This window comes from Mya arenaria, chromosome 13 (assembly GCF_026914265.1).
Source record: "Mya arenaria isolate MELC-2E11 chromosome 13, ASM2691426v1".
Taxonomy (NCBI): Eukaryota; Metazoa; Mollusca; class Bivalvia; order Myida; family Myidae; genus Mya; species Mya arenaria.
In genome coordinates, this window is record NC_069134.1 from 11,954,904 (window position 1) to 11,980,302 (window position 25,399).

Genomic DNA, 25,399 nt, shown 5'->3' on the forward strand with positions numbered 1-25,399 from the left:
ACAGTGCCATTCAAAATGTTCTGTATAAGGCTGAGCAAGGTTGTAATCACAGTCACGGGGGATCTTAATATAAAGACAAATGATGTTCTTACAAAGGAAACTATACTCGACATCGCTGATCATATGTTGTGAAAGATCCTTTCTATGATAATAACGGACGTTGTCTTTCCACTTGCAGTGTATAAACCTGCATACTTGATTACTGTGAGCAATGGTGATGAGCTGTCTTTTGCGACGTCGATGTCTTGTGCATATTCAGGTCAGCTAAAGAATAAATAAAAACGGTACCAGCCTTTCCACTCATACTTGACTACTACATTTAAACACCTTTACTCCGAAGACTGTTTATCCGTTTATCCGAAAATATCGATATTGGTCGCGATTTTTTACTTCTTTTTTTAATGGAAGATTTATATCGATTATACGAAGTCAAAATACGGTCCCGATTCGATATTTCACACTTTTTTATTAATCCTTGTTCGGTCACCTCATTGCTTTCGCACCAAACCGCGATAGCACGCGGGCAACTGGTTATGGTTATAATAAAGCTTCATAAAGAATGACAATGATCACACGTTTTTTTTTTAAAAAACCCCACACACATCGATGCATGATAAGCGATACATTTTGGGTGGTGATGTTTGTATAGCATTGTTCTATCTCAACACATTCGATAACCACATAACTCACTCGACCCGCTACCAAACAATCCAGAGAAGGGCCCGTTAACCAATCTGTGGAGATATCTAGATCGGTAACTGTGCTTTGTTTAAAATGTATGCACGTGCTGTCAGTTTGTTTTACATGCATCACGGTATTTTATTTAAAAAATATAATACTACAAAATTTGTCATTTATTAAGCAATAATTCAACATACATCTATACTGAACGATCACACAAACAACATGTTGGTAACGTGTTGCCGACATTGCAAACTTCTCGATTTGATATTTTACGTTCCTTACCAATAATTCGGGACATCTTCTCGTGCATATTATATGCCAACGATGTAGTTAAAATCTTGAAACTTAAGGACACTTTTATTCTCTATAAAATGTTAATCCGAAATACCGATAATCCGATATTTTATCAGGATCCCGACTATTTTGGATTTATGGTGTTTAAATGTATAAGTAATGGAGATAAGCTTACATTTACGAGCTGCTTTTGTGTGCGACGATGATATCCATACTATATATTTACAGATTAAATGAGGTACAGCCAGCAGCCAGAAATGTGGTAGCATGGCCATTGTGGGCTACAGAATCAAGAAAACACCGTTCACATTTGCTTAATACTCTACTCCAAGGATTGCAGTGTTCAACACATCCACGATTCGTGTGCTGTGCAAATAAATAAGTATATATTTATAAATATAGTATTTATTATTTTTTCTATACTAATTATATAGCCATTGATGACGAGAAAGAAAAAGAAATGTCTATACTTTTAAATATTTAGCTACCAAAATGGTACACATGGTCTACAAATATCCTGTCTTTGAAAAGTGATAATTTAATACATTATAATATTATACATATTCACAACAAAAATCCGTATGTTGAGATCCATCCGTCATTCTTCAATAATAGTGCAAACGTTTTTAGAGTCTATAACCAGGTCCTGATAAAAGCCGTTAAAAGCTAATAAGAACTGCTAGTGCTATTAAGTCTGACTAGTCATCACTGTTTCAAACATTCACCTCCAATAAACAGACTTGCATAAATTCAAAGTTAATCTTAAAAAAGACGATAAAAAACAATCAAGCATAACGCTAAAACTATGTCACCATTCTTCAAAAGATACTTCAATAGTTATGCAGTTGCAGTCCTACCGGTCATAAACTTTTGGGAAACAGAACGAACGCCGGTGTAAGGAAGTATTTTGAGCCCAATAGAATCATGACCACGGTCATTTTTCTTTACAAAAGGTGAGCCCTTTTCTGTATATATTGAACCCCCATACAATAACGCCTCCCCACGGTCGTGTCTATAAACTAGTGACACAACCGAGAGGAACCGACGATTTTATATTGTAATTTAAATAAATATGTATTATGCGAACAAGTCTAAGTAATTAATACAGGTGGTACTGCTGCAGGTATTGCTGTTGATACTTCTACAAGTATAAGTGAAAACAATGATGTTGCTACTCCTACTACTATTACTTATTTCACCGCTAATGTTGCAAATTGTACAACAACAATACCAACATTTACTACTGCTACTACCACATTTTCGACTTCCACTAAGTACTAATTCTGCTGCTGCTCTCGCGACAATAAACAATACGTAGTTGCGACTGAAGAGACTTCGCTTTTTTCAAAGTGATGACCTTTCATTTTAGTATAAATAATAATAATAATAATAATAATAATAATAATAATAATAATAATAATAATAAATAATAATAATAATAATAATAATAATAATAATAATAAGCCATATGGAACCTTTTCTTAATGTAGTATTTCTTCCCTCAACTTTGACTGCATCAATTTGGCCCTCATCTAATCTCAACTTCTCCCCCGGTCATTATTCTTTAGAAAAAGTGATCTCTGGATATCAATATATCGCCACCAGGGTCATAATATTATGACTCTTCTACACGACCCGGGAATACCGTTTCCTTAAGAATTATGACCGGGGTCCTGATTCTATGGGGGTTAAAATACTTCCTTACACAGTAAAAAAAGAGAGAACATGTATGCAATTAAGATACCATACACACATCAGCAGGCAATTAGATACAGGTTATTGTTTATTTTAAAGACTATATCAATAGACATCGTTCAAATCGAACACAGCTATACTATAAATGCATTGTTCAGATGATATCTTACGGTTGCATGCTACAATTACAGTCATTAACATACATGTAATAAGTAGCAAGTTACCAAAGTACGTTACACAAGTGCATAATGCCAATGTTCAAGTTCAATATGGTGTTACTTGATGCAAATGTAAATGTCACTTTATATAACTAAACACTTGAATATTTTCACTTTTGATGAAATTGCTCAATGGAATACTGATTCACATGATAAACTTGAAAGTAAATTATGTTTTTGATCAAAGTGACACTTCGCAAAGCATTGTAGGACGCACATTATATGAACATATCAGAGCTATTGAAATTATACACGGTGGTGAGTGAATAATTTCAATCACGAGGTATTTTATCACATGTTAAATATGTTTTCGGTTTTATACAACCAGTGCGTGTTGATTTGTACCACACGAGTTATATACTATTTCTCTATTTCTATTCGTTAAAGAATATTTGTAAACAATTTAATTGGACAAAAATAGCTTAGTTGGTAACCTTCATGCAACTGATTTGTTTATTTCTATTTTTCTTTTAATAGTAATTCGATAATGATTTGAATGGAATAGTTAATTAACTATTGAAATTATATGAGGAAAACTAAATATTACACCGTGCGCATTAATTCAGAAACTTTTGTAGAATATTTGATGAAAATTAGCTATTTTCGTTTGGAAGTAAGGTCTAACGTTCAAGTGATGATAAAATAAAATATATGATTTTAATACATTATTTACCAAAATCGTCACAAAAAACATTCATAAAATAAATCTGCCTACTTTCTTAATTGTTTTAAACTATCTAGGTTGAGTGGATGCTAAAATTGTAAAATAAACACACGAGGCAATATAGTATAATTTGTTGAAATACACAAACACATCCTTTCTGTCCCTAAGTAGTGACAGTGGTATCTGGACGTCCTGAATTATTCCTCTGCACATGGGACATCGGTTAGAGTCCAATTTTATATGGGAAATGCACGGCTGGCAGATGTTGCTGTGCATACATGGAACTATCGTTACGAATACGTTTTCTTCAAAGCATATAACGCATTCTTTGCATATGGGGTCCTCCTTTGATGCGTTACCTTTCAGTGTTTCTTTAAACATGAATTTGAGTTTTTCGTGAAATATCAATTGGCATAATTTCATAGTTACAAACGTACAACATACCAATATAAAAATGTAACATAATGGGTGAACAATATATGATAGAATATCGGCACATTCATTTCTCCAAATATATGTGAAAGCGCAAACAACAGGCAACGCAAGGAGGTATTTTATTACTTCTGGTTCCCACCCTCTTACTTGTGCCAATTTCCTATGCAGGTAAAACAAGCCTACTACGATAGATAATCCTGCTAATATCCAGAACAGTACATCACATACAGGAAAGACGAAAGTAAAGACGACAAAGTCGACGATAGTTATATAACCTACTAAAGTCGTAAATAGTAAAGATATTGCCACCGATAGGATGTTGACAATAACAGAATAAAGAATGTACAGAACTGCCCTGATGGCGAAAATAAGACATTCTTGAATGCAAGAAAGTATCACCTCAAGTAGAATGCATACATTCCCATTCAAAATTGTCTGTATAATGTCGAGCAGAGTTATATTACCTACTAAAGTCGTAAACAGTAAAGATATTGCCATAGATGTAGCAGTAAAGATGTTGGCAATAACAGAACAAAGAATGTACATAACTGCTCTGATGGCAAAAACAAGACATTCTTCCATGCAGAAATGTATAACATCAAGTAGAATGTATACAGTGCCATTCAAAATGTTCTGTATAAGGCTGAGCAAAGTTGTTATCACAGTCACGGGGGATCTTAATACAACATCCAGTGTTGCTGTTATAAAGGAAACTTTACTCGCCATCGCTGTACTTATGGTATGGAAGAAGCTTTCTATCTTGTAAATGGACGTTGACATTCCACGTTCAATGTATGAACTTGCATTCTTGACAGCTTTGAGCAATGGCAAAAAGATATCTTGGGCCTCCATATTTTGATTATTTAAAGTACCGCTACCATTCTTTTTAACGAATTGCAGAAGTTTTGATGTATTTAACATTCATCGATGTTTGTAAAGGTGGGCAACAACAAGACCACAGAAGCAGCAACCAATATCCTCAGCATTTCTTGTCATCGTATGTTTTCATGGAGAACGTATAATTTGTTGCTGACCTTTCTTTAAAATCTTTTTCCAGTGGGTAATTCTTCGCGATGATCGAATAAGTTCGTGATTTAACAGTTTCAGAACTAACTTCGTTTTGCGATAAACACTTTGACACACACGTTGTAGTAATCACAAGAGGGTGCACGCTTTATCGAACTTCGATCCAGATCGCGAATGTGAATTTTGTTAAAGGTTACACCCTGTTATCTTTGTCATCAAATTTGACGAATGGCAGTAGTTAGCTCGAATGCCAATTCAATCTTTAATCTGTCACTCACTTCCTTGCAGATGTCGATGGTTTCTGCAACAGGAAGACGCATATTAACTTGGTAACAAACAATTCATTAACTTATACATATCAATACTTGAAGGTCATAATTTATTTGTTGATTTTAATTTGATATGATACTGTGAAGTACATAATTAATCGCGAAACAGTTAACTTGAAATCAGTTAAACGGTTTGAACGGTAAAAGATATAATAAAATGCGTAATCTTTTAATCAGTAAACATACCAAATATCCAGTTATTTACCATATATCTCATTCACAAATTAAACAAACTTATGTTTATATTTCGAAACACCGAATGACAAACATTGTAGTTGATATCGATTGTGTTCACCTGAGTGAATGTTCTATTCAAAGCGAAATAGAACACTTGACAATTATCTTCCTGGCATATACCTGTTGGTGCCTGACACCATGTTTTTAAAAGTATTGAAAATATAAATTTCTACGTTTGAGTAAAACAAATTAGAAGGAAATTATTTTCCCTTGTTTATAATGAAATAACCGCCAGGTGGAGATTTATAAGCACGAAGTGGTTTCACCGCGAATTTCTAAATGCAGGATACCCTTAGGAGCGCTTTCCAATATGTAAACAAGAAATACCATTGACGCAAATCATCAAAGGGCGCCTTGAATTACTTTGTAAAGTTAACAAATCCGTATGGAAATGAATGAATGAAATACGAAATTTAATAAAAGATATGTATTTTTTTTCGGTTTCAATTAAACTCCTCAATGCTTGTCGTCCTGTTAATGTGTTCAGTTAGGGTTAAACGATACACCTACGCGATGTGTTATGCGATACGCTAGACCCGCATCCATGCTATATTGCGATACGCTTTGTTTGTTTATGTGGGGTTATCAAGGTCTGTCCGCGCCTTTTGGCTACATAATGGCTTGATCCCGCCGTGACGACTTAAATGCCATGAGTGATATGAGGTAGAAGTGACTGCAATACCAAGTCCAATCCAGATATTAGAAGACTTGAAGAAAAAAGTGAGATATCAGAGCTCGGTGTAAAGCACCGATACATCGCATTTGACAATGTCGGTCACGAGAAATTTGCCCTCGAAATACTAGTACTTGGATATGGTATCAGAGGCTCTGCTCTACAATGGAATCAAAGGGTTTCTTGATAACCGACGTCAGACTGTCATTGTTAAAGGGTCTTCATCAGAACCCATACCTGTCTGATTTGGAGTCCCATAAGGATCTGGACTTGGGCAACTATTCTTTCCAGTCTACATAAATGACCTTCTTCAGAAATGTTCAATCCAAAGTCAGATTTTTTGCTGACGATACTGCCATTTTTTTAACTCTGTCAACATGTACACAATCAAAACATGCCCATAAAGATCTTGATCATCGAAGAATAACTGACAGCCTAACGCTTATGTACAAAATAACACATAACCTAATATCCATGCCCATCTCCCGAATACCATTTCCAAATGCAATTTAAGACCATTGCGCATCACAACTCCATAAACTAGTATCTGCCACCACCGACTTTTACAAAATCTCATTCATTCCAAGAACTGTCTTCCATTGGAACAACCTCCCATCCAATATTGTGGCCTACCCTACCCTGGAGCAGTCGGTGAGATTGAACATATCCCGCTATAGGGAGTTATCAAACTTATTTTTTTAACCTAATCTAAACCTCATACTTTAAACTTTGCTTTTATAAGTTATGTTTCTTTCACAAACCTTATTAACATTTTTGCAGCTTCACTCGCAAATGTCTAGGTCCCCAGTAGGGGGTTCACATTAATGGAAGAATAACTGACAGGCTAACGCTTATGTACAAAATAACACATAACCTAATATCCATGCCCATCTCCCGAATACCATATCCAAATGCAATTTAAGACCATTGCAACATCATCACAACTCCACAAACTAGTATCTGCAACCACCGACTATTACAAAATTTCATTCATTCCAAGAACTGTCTTCCATTGGAACAACCTCCCATCCAATATTGTGGCCTACCCTACCCTGGAGCAGTCGGTGAGATTGAACATATCCCGCTATAGGGAGTTATCAAACTTATTTTTTAAACCTAATCTAAACCTCATACTTTAAACTTTGCTTTTATAAGTTATGTTTCTTTCACAAATCTTATCAACATTTGCAAATATCTAGGTCCCCAGTAGGGGCTTCACATTAATGGAAGATAGGTAGATAAACGTTATCGTATGTAAACATCCGGTATATATGAATTAATGAATTAAACAAGAGCGCCGCGCAGTGTGCGCCAAATGGCCCCTATCGGTTTAAAGCCTTGTGAAAAGGATACACGTGTCTCAAGAGAATCTCCATGCAAACTTTAACAAATCCTACCAATAAATCAAAGTTGTTTAAGTCACCCCAGCCCATCTGATAGTAAACTAATGACATTTACAGTAATCTTTATCCATCAAAATGCAACAGTTTTAGCCGCAGAACCTAACAGATCACCCATGTCTACTTTTGACGTATTGCCCTCTATCCACATACTAAGTTTCATTTACCTAGCTTTGCTACTTTTTGAGTTATCACAGGACCAAATTGGCTATAGTTTTAATGTCAAGGGCAATAACTTTGCATTACATTGTCTGACGAAAAACAAACAAACAACTAATGTGCATAATATCCATTTTAGCCTGCATCCACATACTAAGTTTCATTAACCTAGCTTTGATACTTTTATCGCAGGACCAAGATGTTTATGAACTGACGGACGGAAAAACGGACGGACGGTAAACCTTAATTCCCATCCGGTGAAACCGGTAGGGGACTAAAAATTGAGGCATCAGCAATTCTGTGGACATATAACGTTTCGATAGAGCCATCTTCGGACAAAGTTATCAATGAAAATACTTATAATTGGTTAACAAACGGCCTTTTTTAAGTATAAACATTTGTTACAGCTCGTGTCTTACTAACACTTACATTTATGCACACGATTCTGCACCGAACAAAAACTGCATAAAACTTCCTTAGCAAACATTAAAGTTGTCTAAGCATAAAAATGGCCAATACAGGTACACATATTAAGTGCACAAGCCGTCGTACAAGCTTTCAGCTTATACTTTCAACAACTTTTTGGTTAAGGTCTCTGGAAACATAGGTTAAAGACTGAGAGGAACTTACTTGTCTGGCCCCAATTTATCGAAATGTCTTAAGTCCCTTACAACAGGATTAAGCTAATCTCACTATTTTTGTTGTTCTATAAAATGTGTTATATTTACTTCTTCAAGAATTTTTAGAAATGATTTAGAAATAATCTGTATGATTATCAGAATAAACAATTTTTCATTTATCAAAATCCATTTTCAGTATGTATTTTAGAAATAAGCGATTTAAGCTTGTTAAGCATAAGAAGTTTCGAGAAATTGGGAATAACAGTAATGTAAACCTACTTAAAACAAGTCAAAATATCCTTTTGAAATACAACACAAACTCCGCAATGCAACAAAACCAGGTTTTTAATAAGAGCAATGAAAAAATATATAGCCAATTAATTTATTGTATGAGATAGAAAAAGTAGCAGTCTTTATCTTTACTTTGGGCTAAAAGAGACGTCAATGAAAATACTTTAGTTAAGTTTCTAATTAGCTTGGTATTTTAATCAATTCTCATTAAAATTGCTGGGTGAAAACCATTTTTCTATTTTAAGTCACAGTGACCATGACCTTGATACCGATGCCCTCAAAATCAATCGAAAGGTAGCTCATCTCTTAAGCTACCCACACACTAACTTTCATCAATACCCATCAGTATAGTTAAGTTATTGAGCAGAAACCATTTTTCTATTTTTAGACTAGCTCTTCACATAAGCTACCTACACACCAACTTTCATTACTATTCATCAATGTTAGCTTAAGTTATTTGGCGGAAATCAATGTTTGAAGCCGCGAAAACCATTTCCTTTTTAGGTTACAGTAACCTTGAACCTAACCCCATCAAAAGTAATCCCAAGTAATCCCCATTTATCTCTTTACATAAGCTACCTACACACCAACTTTCATTACAATGCATCAATGTTAGCTTAAGTTATTGGGCGGAAATCAATGTTTGAAGCCATGAAAACAATTTTTCTTTTTTAATAACAGTTACCTTGAACCTAAGCCCATCAAACGTAAACCCAAATAATCCCAATTTATCTCTTTACATAAGCTCCCTACACATCAACTTTCATCAATATCCATTATTTTTCCTTAAATTGTTCGCAGGTAACCATTTTTTAGTAACAATAACCATAACCTTGACACTCCCCCCCTCAAAATCCCAAGCTATCTCTTACCATATTCTTATTTTAAATTTAATCGACCTTGACCCACACCTCCTCAAAAGCAATCCCAAGCTATCTCTTCCCACAAGCTACCTACACACCAACTTCCATTACTATCCATCAATGCTAGTTTAAGTAAATGCGCGAACACAAATGTTTGACGCAGGCCCACTCGCTCGTGCGCCCGCCCACCCAAAGACATCTCCATTCTAATGACCTGGTTTTCGTTGAAAACCTGGTTTAAAATACCCCTAGATTACGCCATATTGTTCCGCACTGCATGAACATATCCCTCACTTAAAAATCCGCAAAAAGTTACGTTGACCCCCCCTTGTAATGGACGATATGACTTACTAAAAGTGTGTTTACAAATAAGCTAGATTGAAGCAGAACTAACGCCCGTGTAAGGAAGTATTTTACCAAAATAAAATCATGACCCCGGTCATTTTTCTTTACAAAATGTGACCCATTTTCTGTATATATTGACCCCCTCCCCCTACTATACAATAATGACTCGTGTCTATAAGATAATGTCCCCACCGAACTGAACCGGTACTTTTTCTAAATGTAAAGACTCTTGCCTCGACTTTGACTGCATCATTTTCTTTAATTTGACCCCCATTTAATCTCAACCGCCCTCCGCCACGTCTTTATTCTTTAGAAAAAGAGATCCCTGGAAACTATAATATGTAAGTTTTTCTAAAGAAACATGACCGAGGTCCTGATTCTATGGGGGTCAAAATACTTCCTCACACCGGCACAAAACAATTTAGCATACAACTCTGAGGAAGATTAAAGTCTTTATCAAATGTCGGCAACTCCAGACGACAAAACTCGAAGGAAACATGTATGTAAGATACACACATCAGCAGGCAATTAATTACAGGCTATTGTCTTTTTTGAAGACTATATAAAGACAAACTGATTTACTTCCAATCAAATGCAGGCTAACCCTGACAAATTCAGGCAATTTCAGTTGGCTCAAGGACTGTTAAAGAAATAAAACAATTCAATATACTTAATCACACCATTGTTTGTGAAGAGCAAGTGAAACCTTTAGGTGTTGAGGTAGATAGTTTATTCAATTTTGATGCCCAGATTTCTAAAATGTGCAAAAAAGCTGCTAAGCAATTGAATATTCTTCAAAGACGAAGCACATTTTTGACAACCAATACTAAGCTTATTATCTTTAAATCTTTTATCAGATCCAATTTCAACTACTGTCCTGTCGTTTGGCATTTTTGTAGCAATATTTATTATTGCAAAAAGCTACAGAAACAAGCTCAGTAGCAAGAAGTTTAAACATAAACCCGGTTTAGTGGCACTGGACAAACGCCAAAGACATAGAACACAAAATCAAAAACAAGAAACATAGAAGAACAGCACAACACTCCACAAACAGCAAAGTGCATACACACATATATATATATAGAAAAATAGGTATGTTTATCAATAATTGTTAGGTACCGCCTTGGAACGGTCAGTAAAATGTAAATTTACTGGAGGTTGGTAAGTCTTATTAACAACACCAACACAGAAAAAAATGGAAAAGATTCAATACAGAGCTTTCAAAATTGTTTTTAATGATTACACCTCAACTTACGAAAATCTTCTTTAAAGAGTTCAATTGCCAACATTACATTTGAGCAGGGTAAGATTACTATTGAAACTCACAAATGTCTGTATGGTATCTCACCAGAATATGTTCAAAACCTTGTAACTTTTAAGACATGTAATTTTAATCTGAGATATGAAAACTGTGTAGACGTTCCATCAGTAAGAAGGAACTACTAAATATGGGAAAAACTCTTTCCGCTTTGAGGCCAGTCAGATATGGAACAGCCTCCCAAAGGAAATAAGGGTCTCCCAAAACTACCTCGAATTTAGAAGGTTGATCCGCACCTGGACAGGTCCCTCTTGTAAATGTTCAATGTGTAAATAATACCATTTCGCTTTAAAAAAATAGAAAAAATTGAGAACTATAAGATGTTTCACTGAATATCTTTTATCCTTTGCTTTAACGGAAAAGGAGTTTTGTTTTCAGTGGGATGACTTACACCCACTGGACAAGATATGGCATTCAAATACCAGAAAAGATTTCAGCAGACTTCTTAGACTAAAATAACAACTTATTAAATTAAATTACATGGGCTAATATCTAATTATGATTGTTTAAATCTATATAACATCTGTCGAACACATACAACTACTTGTGTTTTTCTTTCGGCAAGTATTTTGTTTAGGTGTTACGACTTTACTTTTTCAATTAACATTCTTTTACAGTGATAGGTGTAATATAAAAAATATGATACATATCATACCTCCTCTAAGCAATACTTTCAAAGGATTTTTCCTATCATGCTAGATTAATTTTAAGGTTTTTTTTTACAAACTACACATCGATGTACAAAGCTGTTATTCCCTTTAATATTTTGTTACTTACAATTTTGCTATTTCAATGTATATAATTACCCTTTAAGTTATACTTAGGCCACACCAAATTATTGTTTAGTTCCTCGGATTTTTGCCAAAACAAATTGGAGCGAGCGAGCGAAAAAAATTATTTTTTTTGTCAGTTTTCATAAAAACCGATGCGAGCGAAGAGCGAAAAATATATTATTCCTTATAACTGAACCTCTACAGTAATGGACATTGGGAAAATGTCGGAATACATACTATTTATTCATCCGTGTTTAGTACAAACATTATATGGATAAATCTAATTTCTTATATAATTAAAACGTACTTTAATATGACGATCATTCATAATAATAAATAACCCTGCTTTTAGTAAAAAAAAATTGAAACGACTTATATAAATCTACCTGAATCAGTTTAACATCATATGCAACTGTATTTAGACATAACTTAGGATTGATCTGGGATTTGTAAAAAATGATCACTTACGCAGGCATCATCAAACATCAGACTCCATATAACATAGACTAAATTTTGTTTTTATTATCACAGGAAATGCAATGACATGTGCTTATTAAAACAAAAAGAACAAGGGTATTTTTTAGAGTACTTTTTTTGGTTATTTAGATTTTTTTATGCACCAGCCAATTGTCAATGACCCCCCCCCACCCCCCCCCCCCCCCCCTAAGTCCGGAATAGCGGGGACTTTGACTTCGGGTCTCTCAAAACCCGGGTAAAATACCCGACCTGCAGGGACACACTGCTGGTAAAATCCCTGCCAAATGGCCCCGTAACTCCGAATACCTATGTGAGGCCCATTCCCGACTATTTTCAATAATTATGAAGACGAAACCACATTCACTAGGCACTCGGGGCCACCTGATAGGTAAAAACACAGCCCATTGCCTCTACTGTCCCCGGTATACCCCTGGAACAAGTCCAGGGGTGGGCGGGGTAGTGGTTACAATTGACAAGTGCATTACAATCCCGGATTATGCTGCAAATAAAAACAAAATATAAGGTGGTAAACTTAGGCTTACTTATGTTGAGGTATATCTAGCTAAAGAACTTCAGCGAACACGTTATATGTTACCTTTTTGGACATGTTAGCTGAAGAGAACGCCGTATCCAAACCCTACCAGAATTCGTGACATTTTTATGTCTCGCTGTTATTTCACTTGTATGCATTGTACAGACAAAATAACTATATCCTCAGGTAAATGAAGTAATATGTAGTTCACAAACACATTTTCAAAACCAAAAAACGCTTTATAGATAGTTAATTTATCATTTTAATAAATCCGATTATAAGCATTCCTTAACAAGATCAGCAGAGGCGGTAATCACGTGATACATTGTTTTGATACCAATCATTAAAAAATGGCAGCGCCCAGTGAGATGGAATGTATTTTGTTAAGTTTCTCTCAATAATTAAACAATTAAATTTCGTAACATCGACCATGTTCCAGCGCCCAATTTTCCCCGTTATTTGGTACCTTAATTTTGTTAGACAGTTCTGTAGTTTATTTGGAATGCGTGTCACAAGTTTTCAATCGAGGCGGAATGTGCATCGGAAATCTTAGAACCAAGCATGAACTGTCATTTATTTTAAATGTTGTCCTTAATATACGCAATTTCGTTTACAGAGCTATTTAAAAACATTGCATGAACACCTATCGGTATGCCCTAAGTTTTGTTTCCACAGCAACGTACGTATGTTTCCGAAATAATGTTACAATCATTTTTAGAACCAAGCACTTAAGAAATATTGTTCAAACCAAGCAATACGTAATCTTAAACGTATTTTGAATTTGTTTTACAGGCTGATAAACTAGTCGTTGAACAGCTGAAAATGAATACTTCTTCTGCAGCATAGTACTATACAGGTTGTATATCAATTCTAATGTCTATTCTAATATTGTTTTAGTATAAATAAGAATTCTATTGAACAGTCCGGGCATTCGTTATTTTGCATCGAAGTAAAGGTTATTTAAAAATTGTATAACCCGATTCTCCGCCCATAGTTATGATAACCATAAACAATTATAATACTTAAAAGTATAAATATATATTTGTATACATGCAGTAGGGCATGATAGCAAGCAAAATCCATAAATGTAAATATTGACTATTTATCACATTACGACGAATGTTGATTAACCTTTGAAGTGGTTAAAATGGAGTTTTTGGATGGTCATTTCCTTCATTTTACGATTATATAGAAGTCAGTAAAACGGTGAAACAGACTTGGCACAGAGCAATTAAGCGATTAAAAAAAGTTGAAACTAAAGTTTCCGATAATGTATAAGTGGTATTTTACTTTTCACAATTGTAAATATAACACAAATGTCTTTTTCAGATCATGGGAAAAACAAAGTCGAAACTGAGGAAGTACGTCCGGCGAAGGAGTGCAGTGATGTTGTTCAGTGACGATCAGTTTCTTCTATTGATAACGTGCTATTGCTTATTACTTTATAATCATCAGCACTATTTTCAATTATTTCGGCATTGCCAAATACCAGTAAATGTTTTCTGTCTGAATTCTGGACAGTACTTTTGCTGTGAGTCGTCGCAAACTCATTGCCATATGCACAAGAAAGCGTTTTTGTCTCATTTAGACCAAATAATCTTCGAGATGACTTTAACTTTTTGCAAAGAGGCGAATCTTTGTATAAAGGCGATTTGAATGGCGATTTTATACACAATGCTTTCGCGGGAGTTCTATCTAAATGTCTCTTTGGAGCTGATGATTTTGGAAACTTTGAACGCAAATGCACATTCTGCAATGTGTTAGAAGATGAATTCCATTTTGTATTACAATGTAGAATGTACTCTCAATTAAGAACACAATATATCCCAATTTGTTACTGGAGATCTCCAAATATGTGTAAATTTATAGAATTAATGAATACTGAAAATCAATTGTTAATTAGAAAACTGAGTATATATATTTCAAAAGCATTCGTGATGCGCTCAGATATTTTATATGGAGCTGATTAGTATGTTATTGATTTTCATGTGTGTCTATACTTTTGTTAAAGCTAGACTTCTAGTACTACAGTGTATGTTTTCTCTTATTATATCATTGTTACAATTGACATGTTGATCAACATATGTTAGTCATATGAATATGTGATATTTCTTCAATTTCAGCCATGTAAATGTGTGATATATCCTATATAATATAATTTTTACAGCTCAAATATATGTATATCTAGATGTTTATTTTACAAGCGAAACTGCTGTTATCTAATTGTTCCTCCTCATATCTTGTCATTAATGGCAAGATCTGGGATAGAGGAAATACATAAGTAAACATACATCTTTAGATTTACCGGGTGGCTAATCTTGTATTTCGCTTTTTGACAAGATTATGTCCCTTAAGTTTTCAATCTATTCTTCATATAAAGTAGTTCAGTAACGCTATATACATTTGTTTGGATAATGCACATAAATATAGCAGTTTAATCTATTTCATTAGGATATCACAGTTAATCAATTTAAGAAATATATTATATTCCATCATATTGGTATAGCGGTGTCTATTTCTATACTGTACATTAAACGTTCAACAACACGATATATAGGTCAGGCGATATGACCATATTGATTATCTCCCAAAAAATCGCACAATACGTAATGTTCGCTATCAGTATCCAAAATTGTTCGGACAATACACATTTATATACAATTTTTTTCCATTTTATTAGATAACTGCAGTTAATTATGTTAAGAAATTATATTGTAACTATGTCAATATATTGTTAAAGGTATAGTGCGGCGGATGTTACATAACTCGATATACAGGTAGAGTGATAAGACCATAGCAATTATCTCCCGTGCACAATCAAATCAAATTTGTCAAATAATTTCTTTAAATATTACTATTGTCGAAAATGGTGTATGCAGTATGTAAAAATGTATGTAAAATTCACACTTTCGTTATCAATGTGATTTAAATTCAATATTCAAATGAGAAAGGTTTTAATTTGTCAAATTATCTACAGCACTAGTGATAGGTCTAATCTAATATGTAATGTCAGTACAACTGGATTTTTGTCACACTTTTTTATTCTTTTAAGTCTTATGTTGCATATATACTTTTGACACATACGACGAAAATGTGAATTATTATAAACATGTACATCATGTAATAGGTGAATATAAGTCTTCATTTTCTATGTAAAATGTGCTACTGTAATGCATGTATAAGATCATGTCAACTTAATATTGATGGACGTTTGCCATATTATATATTTTGCAAATTGTACCACATGGGTCTATGACCTTCTGGGAAAAGATAAATAAACTTGTAAACTTGTAAACTATGTATCACTTGTAAACTATGTATCACTTTTGATGCAAATGCTCAGTGGAATACTGATTCACAAGATTAACTTGAGTCAATTATGTATTTGATCAAAGTGACACTTCGCAAAGAATTGTAGGGCGCAAAGTATGAACATGTCAAAAATAATAGTTCTGAAAACTAAGAATTAAGTGAATGACTTCTTCAAGTCAATTCGCAGTTTGTTTGTCAACAAGTAATTGAAACTGCACCCATAATCCGAGTATTGAAAGTATACACGGGCGTGGGTGAATCATTTCAATCACGAGGAAGTGATTATTTTATCACACGCTAAACATTGTTTTCGGTTTAAAACAACCAGCACGTGTTGATTTGTATTACACAGGCGTTATATAACATTGCTCAATTTCTATTCGTAAAAGAATATTTGTAAACAATTTAATTTGACAAAAATAGCTTATTTAGTAACCTTCAAGCAATTGATGTGTTTCTATCTATTTTTGTTGCAATGGTAATTCGTTTCAATGATTTGAATGGAATAGTTCATTATCTATCGAAATTATATGAGGAAAACTTAATTTTACACCGTGCGCATTAATTCAGTAACGTTTGAAGAACATTTGATGAAAAAGACCTATTTTCTTCTGGAAGGAAAGTCTAACGTTCAAGTGATGATAAAATAAAATATAAGATTTTTAATACATTATTCAGCAAAATTGTAACAATAAACATTCATGAAAATAAATTTGCCAATTTTCTCAATTGTTTTAAACTGTCTAGGTTGAGGCAATATAGTAGAATTTGTTGAAATACAAAAACACATCCTTTCTGTTCCTAAGTAGCGACGGCATCCGTAGACAATGGTTTGAGTGTCAATAACTTGATTTCTTTGTCAGTGGTATCTGGACGTCCTGAATTATTTCTCTGCATAATGGACATAGGTTAGAGTCCATTTTTACACGAGAAATGCACGACTGGCATATATTGCTGTGCATACATGGAACTATCGTTACGAACACGTTTTCTTCAAAGCATATAACGCACTCTTTGCATAAGGCGTCGTTCTTTGTAGGGTTCCTTTTAAGTGCTTCTTTAAACTTGAACTCGCGTACTTCGTGAACTATTATTTGGCATAATTTCACAATTACAAGCATACAATATACCAATATACAAATGTAACATATTGGGTGAACAATATATGATAGAATAACGCCACATACTTTTCTCCAAATATACACAGAAGCGTATAAAACAGGCAACGCAAATAGGTATTTTATTCCTTCTTGTCCCCAAACTCTTTCATGTGCCAATTTTCCAAGCAGGTAAAACGAGCCTACTACGATAGGTAATCCTGCTAATATCCAGAACAGTACATCGCATACAGGAAAGACGATATTGAAGACGACAAGGTCGATGATACTTATATAGCCTACTAATGTTGTAGACAGTAAAGATATAGCCACTGAGATTACAGTAAGGATGGAAACAAAACAAGTGCTCAGGATGAACATAATTGCTCTGATGGCGAAAACAAGGCATTCTTTCATGCAAAAGAGTATCACATCAAGTAGAATGTATAAAGTGCCATTCAAAATGTTCTGTATAAGGCTGAGCAAAGTTGTTATCACAGTCACGGGGGATCTTAATACAACATCCAGTGTTGCTGTTACAAAGTAAACTATACTCGCCATCGCTGTACTTATGGTGTGGAAGAAGCCTTCTATGATGTAAACGGACGTTGTCATTCCACTTGCAATGTATAAACTTGCATACTGTATTATTGTGAGCAATGGCGATGAGTTGTCTTCTGCGACGTCGACGTCTTGTGTGAACGCCTCCATATTATTGACAGCTAAAGAATCTATGGAATCGGTTTCAGCCTTTTCATTTGTAGAATTGTGGATGCATTTCTCAGATGAAACAATGTTATCAAATGTCAGATTGTAAGTAGAATATATGTATAATTTGTGGATTGCTGCAGGGTAATTGCTTACTTGCAGTTAGTTTCAGATGTTTTCAATGGAAGGTCCAATATGATTTCGTTGTTGATAAGAATACTATAAGCCCGTGAACAATGTGAATATGTTGTTGAAGAAGATGAATGTTGAATTTACACTTTCAATAAAGAAACTGACATACTTGACTTCTAAAAGTAATGGACAGGGGTTTACATTTAGGATCTGCTTTCGTTTTCGACGTTGATATCCATATATTTTTACAGTTTATATGAGATACCGGCCGGGAGCGTCCTTCCTCAGCAAACAATAACTTAAACTACGTATTAATCCACAATGGTGCACAAACTTGCCACAAAGATCCTCTTGGCTTCTTGACATATATGTTTTGTGCGAACCTATCCAAGTGTGGAGCATATCGGTTTAAAATTGATCAATTGTTACACATTATATGTATACGTTATCTATGTATCTATTATGTATCTGTGTACGATACTGAGTCAGATGAGCTGTTTTATCAGGACAATATGAGGCTATCAGGATAGTATTGTCGATTTATGTCACAGTTACAGCAAAACATGGTTGTTGAATTTTGTTGTATTTCTGCTCTTGTTTCAGGGACGAATTAATCAACAATCCACAAACAGATGTCATTCTATTATCATGTTCAGTTATAGCTTTCTGAATTGCGGTTTATCATTATTGGCCATTGTGTGTTACCCAAGGAACACACAGCTCAAATTTGCATATAAATACTCTTCTCCAAGGATCACAGTGTTCAACAAGTCCATGATTCGTATGTTATTTTTGTTGCAACCCGTCCACTGAAGGCTCAATCAAAATAGTTTTGTATACGTTCATATATAGAACGCTGTTATCCAGCAGGTGCTTTTACACTCATTGTAGTAATTAATGCTCTGTATGGTGTCAGTGTCCTTTATAGTACATGTATAGCCAATGACGCATATGCAAAGATTGTCCAAAGAAACGAAAGGACAAGGTTTAGACTGAACTGTGTAGTGCGCAATATCTTCGTATGTTCATGTATGTCGAAACTGAAAAGACAACTTTACGTCACATATTGAGACTTGCAATGTTTATACATTATTCATTCGCGATTATATATCGTTTATCACATGTCCTACTTTATACAATATAGATACTAAGCAGGTAGATTGTAAACAAATAATTAAATTTTTTTTTTAAATACTACCTCTTTGAGAAACGTTTTCAACGACAAACGGCAAAGTTATAACAAGGGGATGTAATTGGGTAGAAATATCTGCCGGGACGGCCAACTTTCGGTATTGGATTTATTTCTGGATTTGTTATGTTTTAATTGATGTACAAAGGATTTAAAATGATAAATGCTAAAAATAAACATATCATTACCATAGAAATTATTTCATTAAATACATTATTTTTGCAGTTTTCTTTTATATTATTCAGTATATTTTTAGGCATGCATTCTGTATTTGATTTGATATTTATTTTGTATTGATTTAGCATTTAACCATGTATCCATTCTTGAAATTGTGTAAATAATGCATATTTGTGAAGACAACGACCCTGGACGTCTTATACAAAGTGTATTTTGATAGACTGTGAAATGCAGTTTCTACGTGGGAATATTAAAAGTAATATTGTATTTATGTTCGGCATCAGATTTGTGACACGTGTCTGCATTAATTTAAATATCCCGAGAATGAGCAGAGACTCCTTACTGATAACTTCCGGGATCGCTTATCGAGAAAACGCCTGGACCTGTGGCCGGGATTGTTTCTGATCACTGCATTGCTTATTGAGAAACACCTGGACCGCTGAAACCCGGACCTTTGATGAGGGCTGCCGGGATGGCTTATTGAGAAAAGCCGGGACCGCTGAAGCCCGGACCTTCGATAAGAACTGCTGGGATCGCTTATTGAGAAACGCCTGGACCGCTGAAGCCTGGACCTTCGCTGAGAAGTGCTGGGATCGCTTATTGAGAGATGCCTGGACCGCAGAAGCTCGGACCTTCGCTGAGAACTGCCAGGATCGCTTATAGTTTAAAGTCCGATGTTATTTATCTTACCGAAAATAAATCGCGCATATAAAGTATATAGCTAGAAATATATCGCGAAAATAAGTAGTAAACACGAATTGATTCGCGAATTTGACCAGAATATCTTACGGATGGACGCGTAGCTGCTTTTACACGAGTACGCGGCTGAATCCACAGAGTCTGACAAAAAATCAAAACAATCAGCCAAGTTGCAGTATGCGTACTTGACTACATGATCCTAAAACCGTCCTTTTTCAAATATTAAAGAAAGCACCTCAAAACGCCCAGATTGCCCCATGGTTTTCAAAAATATTCGAGGGGGCATGCTCCCGGACCCCCTAGCACAATTATGAATCCACATGAATAGAGGGTTAGCTACGCCCATGACGGCATTAATATGCCACCATAGTTTCAGCAATATTATGTCATGACTGCATACTTAAAATATGACTAATTATCATTTTTAGATCCCACGCGTAAGGCACCTTATGATATAAAAACTTCTGGAGAGAAATATCATGTCAGGGAAGTGTTGATAAATGGAGTTTTCTCAGGCTTGAATTCGCAAACGGAAGAGATATGATGACGGTAAAGTTGGGAGGTAGTTGGTAGTAGGGGCTTCGAATATTCAACTACCTACTAGTTAGTTATTCGAATATTCAACTACCTACTAGTTAGTTATTCGAATATTCAACTTCCTGCTAATTTCCAGTAAGGGTTTCGAATTATCAACAACATAGTAGTTAAATGATGCTGTTGATATTTAGCTTTTTGACCATTTCCAGTTGGTTATTTGCGCAGCTACCAGTGTTTCTTCTACATTCGCCATTTGGTTATCCGAACATTTCAAGTTGGTTAGTCGTGAATATCCAACTACCAACCAGCTGGGATTCAGTTTGTCTATTAAAGCTGCACTCTCACAGATTGAACGTTTTGACATTTTATTTTTAGTTTTTTTGTCTTGGAACGAGCCAATTTTTGCGAAAATCCATGGAAATCAGCTATATAAGACTGCTGACAAAAAAAGATCGCAGATTTTAATATTTAAGTTCAAAAATTGATGTTTTATGCATCTTCCTTAAACCGTCAGTAACGGTTTAAACCATAAAACATTAATTTTCGAACGTAAATATGAAAATCGACGATCTGATTTTTTTTGTATATCTATTTCGCAAAAAATGCTCTTTCCAAGACAAAAATAAAGTTGTAAAAATGGTATATCTGTTATAGTGCAGCTTTATTATGTGGTAAACGTAATCATGTAAATACACCATACGATGTATGTATTTTACTCCATGTACACAAATAGATATTCTCTGTTGTTTGGGGATTTGGCAGTAGGTTATTCAAACATTGCCAGTTGGTTAATTATTCGTGCATATCCAACTACCAACCAGTTGGTAGTTGGGGATTCAGATTTTGTCTTGTTTTATGTTGGGGAGTCACACATATAAAGGAATCAAACAGTTGTTTTATTTGTTTTGACTTGCACATATGTACCATCGTAACAAACAGTGTTTTAAATCACTGTTATTCGTTCATTCGCCAGTTGGTTATTCGACCATTTCGCGACTATCCAGGTACAATCCGGTTAATAGTTAAGGATTCAGAGTTTGTCTTGTTTTAAGATTAAAGGGTATACATGTGAACACATCACACCCTACAGAAGTTTTATGCATGTACACATATCCCCAACTACCTCCCAACTGTAGTGTCATAGAGAAATATATAGGAAGCTCAAAACACATGTCATCCTAGGGAAAAAGACGTGAAAGCCCATGGGCTAAGTCTACATTCTTTTGGAGTCTCAAAGTCTATATTCCTTTTTCGGAGTTATTAAAAAATTCGTCTGTCGTTAGACAATCATGTCATTTTACAGAAACCGTGTGCATAATTTTGGTCTGGGTGAGTTTTCGGCACTTAGTTTGCTTATCATTTAAGCTGCACCCAATGTCAATAAAAATAGTACGTCTCCGGGCGGTTACCACTCAGATTGACCCTCGACAAGTGTTATTATTTGCTCAATAGGCGATTATTCTCAGTTTGTTTAAATTCTTGCTTGTTCATGGCTTCACTTACAGCCAAGGTAGTAACCAAAACCAAGTGATATGAATATCAACCACACCGTGTTGGAAAGAAACCTGTTGCAGGTGACCATCATACGGAATATATCTGCATACATAATAACAACTGAAAACGCTTTCGGGTGATGTTTGTAAAATTGTATTCTATACAAAAGTACGCGTGTATTTGTGTGAACTGATAGTATTTCAAATTCTATTTTGAGTCTAGAAACTTTTTTTACAAAAACGAACCGACGGTGTAATATTTTAAAACAGACAACATGGACTACTAGATTGTATTTTAGAACTAAAATGAGTGACGTTATCGTAAACGGAATATTGGCATCTAACAGATCCGTGGATCAAACAGCTATTCATTCCATGACGTCATACGACAATGTTAACATTTCGGCAGTGGCATCATTAACACCCAGGGAGAAAGACGAACGTGGTGCAATGCTGTTCGTAATAGCTACCATATGCGTTTACAGTTTAGGCATTATTGCATACATCGCTGGGCATATCTATAAACGCCGAGATCGTAAACAGTTGGATGTACAGATCGCCGACTACTTATCGTCTGTGTATGAGGTGAAACTGGAACGGTTGAAACGCTTGGAGCACGTTTACCGCACCACGTTGATGCTTGATGACAACGATTATTGCTTACGAGATGAGAATAGCAGTGTAAAACCGAATGTCGTGCATAAGAAGGCGATTTATTCTGCCCCGTCGGATATCGAGCAGACGACTTCCATTGTAGCGGTTAGAGATGCAGCCGACATTAATGCAGCTTCAAATGACGACATAACTACAGCAGACGAACGCTGCCTTACGGAAGCCTGACCATAATAATATATAATGATTTTCACTTAAGCTTTTTACTTGGAATTGCACAAACCTAAGTAAATAAAAATGATTCGATATGAACACGTACATATATTTGCAGTTTTTGTTGATAAATCATAACGTAATAAGATTCGGGTAACACTGTTACCACCTATTTATTAATATATTAGTACTTATCCACTTTTATACAATTGGCTGCTGGTTATCTACTTATGATTTGCGAATTTCACTTATTAAGTAAGTGGTAACACGCATCTTATTACGTTAACCAGTTAGTATGTTACTTAATAAGTGGAATTTGCAAACCATAGCTAGATAACCAGTTACTGCTTGAAGCCAAAAGTGCATTCTTCAACAATATGAATTATTTTCTAGACCCTAACCTAGTCATTCTAAAATGCCATCCTGTGTGTTTTTATGATATCCAGCTGAGCATCATTTTAAAAAAAAAACCTGGACAGCATTTCGCAGTTGCAGTCTTACCTTAAAAATGTCATAAAATATCAAAAGGGCTAATCAGCTATTTAGGCTGTGCGAGATTTTCTGACATTTTCTAACTGCAGTAATGCATAGTTAAATTATGCTAGATCATCAGTAGGAATGACCCTTTTGATAAAACTGAAAAACAGAGCGCTCATGCTGTTTGATTGAAATACAATTACAAGGGGGTCTTGGTGGCCCTTTATCATTCACCTGAGTGAAAGTTGAAACCCATTGTATCACTAGACAATGTTACACACAAAATATCTCAGCTCGATGCTTTTTGTTTCAGACAAGAATATTCTGAGTGTATACCTTTATATCTTTATGTAACACAGATGACCCTCAGGGCGGGCAAATTGTGAACCATGGGGCAAAATTTGAACAATCTTGATAGAGGACCTTAGACAATGCTACACACCAAATATCTAAGCTTGATATTTGTTTTCAAAATTTTATACATGGTCCAAATTTCATTGATGTAGCTTCAAAATTAAGAAAGTAGGAACGGCCCAAATTGTATTGCTGTCGCTTCAAAACTAATAATTTATATCAAATCATGAAATGGTCACTGTCAATGTCATCCAAGCACAACATTGACAATTGTTTTCATAACTGTACACATGATCCGATTGTTATTGATGTTTCATTAAAAAATAAGAAAGTAGGTCAAAAAAAAAACTTGTCAATGTTAATTTTTATATTTGTATAAACTATACACATGGTCCAAATTTCATTGCTGTCGCTTTAAAATAAAAAAGTAGGTCTAAAGGTCACAGTCAATGTCATACAAGCACAACATTGATATATATTTTCAAAACTGTACACATGGTCAAAATGTTATTGCTGTAACTTCAAAAGTTAGAAAGTATGTCAAAACGACACAGTCAATGTAACACAAGCACACCATTTATATTTATTTTCAAAACTGAACACATGCTTAAGATGTAATTGCTGTAACTTCAAAAATAAGAAAGTAGGTCGTAATGTTACAAGCAATTTCTTTAACACGTAACAATGATATTTGTTTTCAAAAATGTACAATTTGTACGAATTGTCAAAATGTCATTGCGCTAGCTCCAAAAATAAAAAAAAGTAGGTCAAAAGGTCACATTCATGGTCATCTGAGGACAACATTGGTATTTTTTTTACAAAATGCACACATGGCTTGGTCCATAATTCATTGATGTAGCTTTAAAAAGCTTTAAAAATAAAAAATAGGTCAAAAGGTCACAGTCAAAGTCATCCAGGCACAACTTTCAAAACTGTACACATAGTCCAAATTTCATTGCTGTAGCAACAAAATTAAGAAAGAAGGTCAAAAAGGGTGGGGTCAGCTTTGGCCTCAGGGGCATAATTTCAACAACCTCGGTAAAGGGCCATTATATGATGCTTGTATATCAATGTAAAACGTATGAGCCTTGTGGTTTAAAACAAGATTTTGAAAGTTGTTCTTATATAAGTCTCTAGGAAACTTGTTACCCCTGGGGCAGAGCCAGTTTTAACCCCAGGGGCATAATTTGAACAATCTTTGTTGAGGACCACTATTTGATGCATCATACATACTATCAGATCTTTTTTGGGGCCCAGACAAGAAGATTTTTCAAATATTTTTCTATATATACTATACACCACACTTGTGAACCCTGGGTGGGGCCAATAATGACCTCAATGGCATAATTTAAACAAATGCTCACAA

General features: G+C 34.8%; 2 protein-coding genes across 4 annotated transcripts; both read right to left on the reverse strand.

The window, feature by feature from the left end:
* Positions 1–1,473: 1,473 nt before the first annotated feature.
* On the reverse strand, positions 1,474–5,811 carry LOC128214655 (uncharacterized). 3 transcript variants are annotated; one of them, XM_052921226.1, is made up of 2 exons: positions 5,703–5,811; positions 1,474–5,317 (listed from the first exon to the last, which is right to left on the reverse strand). In XM_052921226.1, the coding sequence occupies exon 2, from the start codon at positions 4,909–4,911 to the stop codon at positions 3,625–3,627; it is 1,287 nt and encodes a 428-aa protein (XP_052777186.1). In that variant the 5' UTR covers positions 4,912–5,317; positions 5,703–5,811; the 3' UTR covers positions 1,474–3,624. The 3 variants fall into 3 exon arrangements, with proteins under 3 accessions (XP_052777186.1, XP_052777185.1, XP_052777184.1); XM_052921225.1 differs by having other exon boundaries at positions 5,641–5,777; XM_052921224.1 differs by lacking the exon at positions 5,703–5,811 and adding an exon at positions 5,532–5,655.
* Positions 5,812–16,989: 11,178 nt separating this feature from the next.
* Positions 16,990–19,478, reverse strand: LOC128214998 (uncharacterized). Its single transcript, XM_052921732.1, has one exon. It carries the CDS (start codon positions 18,151–18,153, stop codon positions 17,185–17,187), a length of 969 nt encoding a protein of 322 aa, XP_052777692.1. The 5' UTR covers positions 18,154–19,478; the 3' UTR covers positions 16,990–17,184.
* Positions 19,479–25,399: the final 5,921 nt, after the last annotated feature.